Source organism: Apodemus sylvaticus, chromosome 22 (genome assembly GCF_947179515.1).
Source record: "Apodemus sylvaticus chromosome 22, mApoSyl1.1, whole genome shotgun sequence".
Lineage (NCBI taxonomy): Eukaryota > Metazoa > Chordata > Mammalia > Rodentia > Muridae > Apodemus > Apodemus sylvaticus.
The window spans coordinates 32,401,521-32,410,768 of record NC_067493.1 but is presented as its reverse complement, the minus strand read 5'-3'; the positions used below and the strand labels follow the sequence as shown (position 1 = coordinate 32,410,768).

The 9,248-nt window shown below is 52.1% G+C and overlaps 1 protein-coding gene across 1 annotated transcript; it reads left to right on the top strand.

Moving 5' to 3' along the window:
* Positions 1-947: 947 nt before the first annotated feature.
* Ift22 (intraflagellar transport 22) lies at positions 948-9,248 on the top strand. Its single transcript, XM_052168612.1, has 5 exons — positions 948-1,066; positions 4,411-4,487; positions 4,603-4,692; positions 4,945-5,147; positions 6,743-9,248. Exons 1-5 carry the CDS (start codon positions 1,028-1,030, stop codon positions 6,889-6,891), a joined length of 558 nt encoding a protein of 185 aa, XP_052024572.1. The 5' UTR covers positions 948-1,027; the 3' UTR covers positions 6,892-9,248.

Genomic DNA, 9,248 nt, shown 5'->3' with positions numbered 1-9,248 from the left:
GTATACACCCTTGTGTGTGCATGTGGGCATATGTGGTTTGTTTGTTTGTTTTTTTTTTGTTTTTCGAGACAGGGTTTCTCTGTGTAGCCCTGGCTGTCCTGGAACTCACTCTGTAGACCAGGCTGGCCTCGAACTCAGAAATCCACCTGCCTCTGCCTCCCAAGTGCTGGGATTAAAGGTGTGCGCCACCACTGCCCAGCCCATTTTTTTTAATATGGAAAAAACTCAGAGAATGATCGAAATGTCAAAAGAACACGGACACTGGCTTGAAGAAGCTCCCCATGGCCAAGAACAATCTCGCCATCAAAATAAATGATGGCCGGGCTGGAGAGTGGCTCATCGGGTAAAGGCCGGAGCCACCACCTGAAATGGATCCTAGACTCCTGATGGTGGGTGGGAATCCTAAGGCTTGCCCTCTGATCTTCACATATGTATCATGGCAGACGCACATACACACAGATAGATGAAGGATAGATAGATAGTTGGGGGTCGAGAGCGGTGGCACATGCTTTTAGTGGTATTAAAATTGGGAGGCAGAGGTAGGTGGATACCTGCGAGTTCGAGGCCAGCAGATCTACATAGCGAGGTGGATCTACATTGACAGAGCCCTTGCCTAGAATTAATGAACGCCTGAGTTCAATCTCCACCATCCACCCGCGGGAATAAAAGGAAAACAAAACCACGGTCCTGTTTTCCAGCCACGCTTAGCAGCTCCCTTAATCCAAGGAGGGTTCAGGAAGACCGGGAGAAATGAAGCAGATTAGAGCCTGACTCCCCTATCCCTTTCAGAATGCTCAGGATGCAGTCAGCTGACCCAGCTTTGCGGTTTCTCTTTTGGTCCTCCTCAGCTTCCATAGCTTTCCAGACTACCGGAACTAGAGGCTTTCCTAGACTTCTGCGCAGCTGTTCCCGGTCGCCGTGGAAACCGGTCAGCCAATCAGAGCGTGCGGCCCAGACTGGCGGACGCGGCGGGGAGCTCAGAGCGCTTTGGCGGTGGCCTTCCCCGGGTTCTTGTTAACGGACAGCGATGCTGAAGGCTAAGATCCTCTTCGTGGGCCCCTGCGAGGTGAGCCGGGGTTTGGGGGCTCCCTAGAACTGGGGTTGTTCCCAGGAGGTGCAACTTGGTACCAGCGAGCCCACTGAGGGCGACAGCGGGCGCTACCGTGACCAGAGGAGCTGCCAGGCCTTTATCCAGTTCGTCCCACCCAAGTAGTGGAGGAGAATATTGAGGTACCCAGATCTCAAGGCCTGCAGGAATGAGAGGCGCCCCATGACTCCCCCTCCGAACCTTCCGTGCAAAAGGAATATGTCCATGGAATTAGACAACTGGGTGTTTTCAATATGGGGACTTGGGAGTTGAATTCCAGATCCACCGACTTCAGCCTCAGGTCTGGGAAGAATATAAGAATTCAGATTTTGTACACAGTAACTTTTTTTTTTAAGATTTCTGTATTATATGTAAGTACACTGTAGCTGTCTTCAGACACCAGAAGATGGCATCAGATCTCTTTATGGATGGTTGTGAGCCACCATGTGGGTGCTGGGATTTGAACTCATGACCTTCAGAAGAGCAGTCGGTGCTCTTACCCACTGAGCCATCTCTCCAGTCCTACACAGTAACTTTTAATAATACGATCTTCATCCGAGGTAATTAGCCCATGGACCAAACATGAGAACCACTGTACTATAAGGGTGACTATATGGTGAAGATATGTTTTTAATAGGAGCTGGGGGTGTGGCTGGATGATAGAATGTTTGCCTAGAATACAGGAATCCCTGGGTTCAATCCTCTTCATCATATAAAACCTTCATGGTGATACATACCTCAGTGTCAGCGTTTGGAAGCTAAAGGCAGGATGATTGACAGTTCAAGGCCACCACCCCACCCATCCCACCCACCCCACCGCTCCCCCCACCCCCGCTACAATAGCAAGTCTGAAGCCAGCCTGGGATACGTGAAACCTGTCAGAGAAAAATATATATATAATCTTGAGGTACGGAAATTGCTAAGTGTGCACAGAAGGACTGAGCCATGTGTGGTGGTGCAGGCCTGTCACCCCAGCGTGCAAGAGAGGGGTTGTCACCTCAGCATGCAAGAGAGGGGTTGTCACCTCAGCATGCAAGAGAGGGGTTGTCACCTCAGCATGCAAGAGAGGGGTTGTCACCTCAGCATGCAAGAGAGGGGTTGTCGCCCCAGCATGCAAGAGAGGGGTTGTCACCCCAGCATGCAAGAGAGGGGTTGTCACCCCAGCATGCAAGAGAGGGGTTGTCACCCCAGCATGCAAGAGAGGGGTTGTCACCCCAGCATGCAAGAGAGGGGTCACCACAAGTTTGAGGCCAGTCTGGACCACATAGTGGTCTTGAGGCTAGCCTGGGGCAGAGAGGAGAAGGCTTAAAAGAAACGAGGGGCTGGAAAGATGGCTTGGTTCAGAACTCGGAGTGCCAGCTGGCTCACAACTGCCTATGGGTTCCAGTGCCAGGAGACCTGACACCTCTGGCCTCCATGGGCACGGGCACTCAACACGCACAGACCCACACACAGACTGGACATCACGCTGTGTGCATTTAATTCCAGCACTGAGGATGCAGAGACAAGTAAATCTGAGTTGAGGCTCAGCCTGACGGATATAGTGAGTTACAGGCCAGCCAGGGCTGCACAGTGAAACCCTGTATAAAATAAAGTAAAATAAAATAAAATGGAGAGCATGGTTGTAGTTTGGAGAAAGTTTCCAGAATATGTTACAAGGCTGCGGTTGGCGATACACACTCCATTCCATCATTTCTAAGCCTGAAGCAGGGAGCTTGGTGCCCAGCCTGAGCTACATAGCAAGTCCTGACCTCTAAGCAAGCAGGTTCAAGAACAGAGTATAACTGCAGAGAGTTCTGTGCTTTGTCTTTGGTTACTTGGTGGCCTGGGGGTTTTTTGAAACAGGATCTCGTATAGCTTAGAATGATCTTGGACTCCTGAGTCTCCTGCCTCCCCTCAACCTCTCCACCCCTTCTCCTTTTCTTTCCCTTTTATTCTTCACCCCATCCATTTCTCCCATCCTGTAGAGTTTTACCAGGGCTCACTCAAGTTTGAGAGATTGACTTCTGAGGAGAGAGGACCCTTGTTTTATAGCCAGGAGTATTCAGGCATATCAGGATGGTGCAAATACAGAGAAGATCTTAAGAGCAGATCCTTGCTCTGAGGGGGAGATGGGAGATGAGAGATGGTGGATGGATGCATGAGTGGGTGGTTGAGAAGATGGGTAAAATGGATGGATGGTGATGATGGATGATGATGGGTGGGGGGTGGATAGCTACGGTGGGTAGATGGATGGGCATGAGTGGGTAGTTGAGTAATAGGTGGGTGGAGGAGGTGAGTGGTTGGATGGATGGGGGAGTGGGTGTTTGAATTGGGCAGATGGATGGATAGATGGATGGAGGTGAGTGGGTCATTGAGTAGACAGGTGGATGGAGGGAGGGTGAGTGGGTGGTTGGATGATTGGATGGGGTAAATGGGTGGTTGGATGGATGGATGGATGGATGGGGTGAGTGGGTGGTTGAATGGTTGGATGGATGGGGTGAGTGTGTGGTTGGTTGGATGGATGGATGGGGGTGAGTGGGTGGTTGAATGGTTGGATGGATGGATGGATGGATGGATGGATGGATGGGGTGAGTGTGTGGTTGGATGGGTGGATGGATGGATGGATGGATGGATGGATGGATGGATGGATGGGTGGGGTGAGTGGGTGGTTGAATGGTTGGATGGATGGATGGATGGATGGATGGATGGGGTGAGTGGGTGGTTGGATGGATGGATGGATGGATGGATGGATGGATGGATGGATGGATGCAGGGTAAGTGGGTGGTTGGACGGAAGGATGGATAGACAGGTAGAAACTTGGTTTGAGTAGAGGGCTCAGAGAGGCTGTCTTACTGCCCTGTTGACTTTTTATAGGAAAGATGATTTTTATAGGAAAGATGATTACTAACATAATACATAAGGAGAAGTGGGTTGCTAACCCAGTCAGCCAAGAGTCCAAAAAACCTAGGTTTCAGCGCTAACCTTGATTCTCTTCACAACCTCGTATCTCTAACAGACTGACTGGCTGAAGCTGTGGAGAGAAGCAGGGGAGGTGGGGGGACACACACTCACCCCGGGTGTGGCTGCTGTTGTGTGGTTTCTGGCTGTCTGTCCTCAGATAAGCTAACATGTACCATGAAGGAAAGGCATGCTAGGTCCCAATCCAAGCTGCTCCCGCTGTGCTAAGGCAAAACAGCCTGCTCTCTGTCCTCGGGGTCGCAAGGAGTCAGGGCCAGTATCCGGCCACACCGAGCAGCCAGCGCTAGCCTGGAACCTGCCTTCCTGCTCCCTAGGCACCTGTGTGGTCTCGCTCTCAGCGCTATCTGCTCTTGTTTTTACAGAGCGGCAAAACGGTGCTGGCCAACTTTCTCACCGAGTCTTCGGACATCACTGAATATAACCCGACACAAGGTGTGAGGTGAGCCTGCGCCACAAGTCCCGGAAGCAGCTGTGAAGCATCCTCCATCTCCCTCCGGGGCTGTGAAGCACGCCTCCTCACCACGGGGGCCCTGCTGTGCTGTTTGTACTTTCAGGATCCTAGAGTTTGAGAACCCACACGTCACCAGCAACAACAAAGGCACGGGCTGCGAGTTCGAGCTCTGGGACTGTGGTGGTGACTCTAAGTGAGTTTCCTTTAACACAGCTCTGATTTAACAGGTGACTGACAAAAATCAGGGTCAGGGTTGGTTGGCTCAGTAGTAGAGCCCCTGCCTAGAATCCCCAGGGAGGGGCTGGGGCGTGGCTCAGTGGTAGAGCACTTGCACTGTGTAAAACCCCTAATGCTGTAATAATAATATTAACAATAATAACAAAAATAAACATTGAGAATCAAGGGTGCCCTACAGCTCTCTCCTGACTTCCGTTCCACATGTCAGGTTTGAATCTTGCTGGCCAGCCCTGATGAAGGATGCTCATGGAGTGGTGATCGTCTTCAACGCTGACATTCCAAGCCACCTAAAGGAAATAGAAATGTGGTATTCCTGCTTTGTCCAGCAGCAGTTCCTCCAAGACAGTCACTGCATGCTTGTGGCCCACCACAAACCGGGCTCCGCAGGAGACAAGGGCAGCCTGGCTTTGTGTAAGCACCCTGGACTTTCTTCTCCTGCTTTTTGTCTTCAGTGTTTGAAGCTTGTATGCGCGCGCGCGTGTGTGTGTGTGTGTGTGTGTGTGTGTGTGTGTGTGTGTGTATGCGCACATATGTGTGAGCACAAGCATAGGTCCACCTGTATTTAAAGACAACAGATCGATCTTTTAAGTGTCATTCTCAGGAAAGCCATTCACCTTGGATTTTTTATTTTTGTTGGGTTTTTTTGTTTTGTTTTGTTTTGTTTTTTGAGACAGGGTTTCTCTGTGTAGCCCTGGCTGTCCTGGAACTCACTCTGTAGACCAGGCTGGCCTCGAACTCAGAAATCCGCCTGCCTCTGCCTCCCAAGTGCTGGGATTAAAGGCGTGTGCCACCACCACCACCACCACCACCACCACCACCACCACCACCACCCCCACCCCCACCCTACTCCCCCCCCCCACAGGACAGGTTTTCATAGAGGCATGAATTAGCAGTAATGTGTTTGCCTAGAATCCCCCAGGGAGGGGCTGGGGGCGTGGCTCAGTGGTAGAGCCCCTGCCTAGAATCCCCCAGGGAGGAGCTGGGAGCGTGGCTCAGTGGTAGAGCCCCTGCCTAGGATCCCCCAGGGAGGGGCTGGGGGTGTGGCTCAGTGGTAGAGCCCCTGCCTAGAATCCCCCAGGGAGGGGCTGGGGGTGTGGCTCAGTGGTAGAGCCCCTGCCTAGAATCCCCCAGAGAGGGACTGGGAGCGTGGCTCAGTGGTAGAGCCCCTGCCTAGAATCCCCCAGTGAGGGGCTGGGGGCGTGGCTCAGTGGTAGAGCCTCTGCCTAGAATCCCCCAGTGAGGGGCTGTGGGCGTGGCTCAGTGGTAGAGCCTCTGCCTAGAATCCCCCAGAGAGGGACTGGGGGCGTGGCTCAGTGGTAGAGCCCCTGCCTAGAATCCCCCAGTGAGGGACTGGGAGCGTGGCTCAGTGGTAGAGCCCCTGCCTAGGATCCCCCAGTGATGTGGCAGGGTACAGCTCTGTGACTGAGCACTTTTCTAATATGTACAAGCTTTGGCTTCCTTCTCTAGCACCACACAAACAAAAACCCAAAACAAGGACCCACCAGTGCCTGCTTTCCTATTGCAAAGGGGCAGGGGTTTTGTGTTTTGTTTTTTTGTTTGTTTTTTTTTCCGAGACAGATTCTCTGTGTAGCCATGGCTGTCCTGAAACTTGTTTTGTAGACCAGGCTGCCCTCGAACTCAGAGATCCACCTGCCTCCACTTCCTGATCTACTCAATCACTGGGATTAGAGGTGTGCACCACTACCACCCAGCTAAGGGCAGTTTCTTAAAACCAGGTTAAGACTTGAGACGGTCAGCACATCACTGCATGTGCTAGCACAAGCGTCTAATCGCAGCACTGGGAGGCTGAGCAGGAGGACCCGGAGTTCTGGGCATGCCCAGGGTACATTGCAAGACCTGCAAGGGAGGGGGGGAGGAGGAAGAGGGAGGAGGGAGAAGAAGCAGAAAAGCGGTGTTCCAGAAGCCTGGTTGGCCTGGCTCGCCACCAGCTAGAAAGTGTCCCTTGGTCAACCTTCAAGCCTAATTAGCCTCCTTTCCCCCTGGAGCTCCCCCCTTGAACAAGCTGAAGCTGGTGCACTCAAATCTGGAGGAAGACCCCGAGGAGGTCCGGGTGGAATTCATCAAGTATTTAAAAAGCATCATCAACTCCATGTCGGAGAGCAGAGACCGCGAGGAGATGCTAATCATCACCTAGTGTCCCTGTGCGTGTGTGCCACGGCCTCCCAAAGGACACTGATGTCCCCAGGCAGAGCTGACACCCCACCCAGCCGCTGACACGCCCCTCTCCTATGGCAGCACAAGTGTTCCTTATCATTCAGAAGATCTCAGGAAGAGTCAGGCCTGGTGGCATATGCCCGGTGATCCCAGCTCTCAGGAGGCTGAGGTAGGAGAAAGGTTGAGAGTTCAAGGCCAGCCTGGGCTACATAGGGAGCCCTTATCTCATCCCTTCTCCAGAAGCAAACAGCTGCCCTGCTTCCCTGTCTCAGCCGTCATGCATAAACGTATCCTTCCGTGTATTTTCAAGTTGAGCTGTTTACTGGTGATTAGTGGGATGAAGTGGCCCAAAGCAGACAGGTGACTTGATCTCTGGTGTCCCCTAGTGAAGAGGGGACACGTGATAGAGCTGCTGCTTTTGGGCTTGGCTGTAAAAGGATTGATAACAGAGACACTGAGGTGGCTCACTAGCCGCCAAGTCTGACAACCCACGTTCAACCCCCAGAACCCACTTAAAGGCGGAAGGAGAGAGATCTGACCCCACAGAGCTGTCCTGTCTCCACTGGTCACACGGTACCCTCATAACACATACAACACACAAACACAATATGGAGTGTTTAAGGGGGATCTGTGGTAAAGAGCACTTGTTGCTTATGTGATCGTGAATTCAGATCCCTGCACCCACACTGGGCAGCTGTGATCCTAAGTCTGATTCCAGGAGATCCAGTGCCTTCCTCTGGTCCCAGGGTCCCTCCCACATACAGCTCACACATACTGTATTAGACACGTCTCTGTTGCTGTGATAAAACACCGACAAGGCAGCCCATCCAAGACTTTATTAGGCTTACAGTTTCAGAGGGGTGGTAGTCCATCAAGATAAGCCTTGGTAGCAAGAGACAGGTGTGGCAGCAGGGACAGGAAACAGGCTCGCACTGAACTACAAACACAACCAGACAGAACAAACAGCGAGTGCCCATTGTATTAGTCTTTGAACACCCAAAGCCCACCACTGCTGACATAATTCCTCAAGCAAGACCACACCTCCTAAACCTCCTAAACTGTGCCATCAACTGGGAGCCCAAGTCTCTGAGGGACATCACATTCACACTGCGCACAAACATAAATCACTTTAAAAAAAAACAACAAAGGAGTGGGGCAAGTTATGTGGCTCCACGGTAGATCCCGTGCTCAGAACCCACTCGGTTAGGAGTGTGCTTGAGAAACAGTACTGGCTTAGCATGTAGGGGACCCTCGATCCCATTTCTAGAACTGAAAAGAAAAAAGTCAATCCAAAGTGTCTTTAAAAAGGAATACTGGGGGCTAAGGGACGGCTCAGTTGGTAGAGCGCTTGGCTCGCTAGCCTGAGGACCTGGAGTTCAGTCCCCCAAACCTGTGTGAAAAAGCTGGGCACTGTGGCATGCCCTCAGCCTGGAAGGCAGAGACAGGCGGATCCCATGGCGTGCTGGCCAGCCAGCTTATGCTGTTCTGTAAGCCTCTGGCTCATGCAAGATCTTTTCTCAGAAATAAAGATGTAGTCTGGTGAGACGGCTGAGTGGCCAGTCTCCTGGCCGCACAGGCATGGGGACTGGATTCAGAGTCCCAGAACCCACAAAATGTCAGGCAAGGATGGTGGCTGCCTGTGATCCCAGTAGGAGAGAAGCAAAGACACGATCCCCAGGACAAGCTGGCTGGCCAGACGAGCTGGAATAGGCCAGCTCTGGGTTCAGCTAGAGACCGTGACTTAAACATGAAGTGTGCCCCTGAAGGCACGTGTGTGCACACACAAACGCACCGAGGCACATACACAGAAAAATGTGGTGTCTGAATGGCCAACTACCAAGGCTGTCCTTTGGTCTTCACATGCATGTGCACACACATGCACTCACATACAAAAGGACACTGGTTATATTGGCACATGCTTGTACTCACGGCTGCTAGGACATACATGCTTCACGTTAGCTTCAGCTACATAACAACTTCAAGGCTGACCTGGGTTACATGAGACCCTGGAAGTTTCTGTTTAGAAACTTTTTGCTCGTTTAAGCAAAAACCAGGATCTATGAGATCCACTGGTGAAAATACTGTGACAGAGGTCCCCAAGATTGGGCTCCGCATTCCCGCAGTTCCCGTTCTTGTGACTTGATGGAGTCACTAACAGTAACAAGCAATGCTGGTAAGATGGCTTGGCGGGTGATGGTGGGTGCTGGCGGGTGCTGGCCAGCCTGATGACCTGAGCAGCAGGAAAGAGCTAACCCCTGCAAACTGTCCCGACCCCATCCCACCCCACCCCACGCACACCCTCAGCATGGCCACAAGTATGCACGGACATACGCAGAG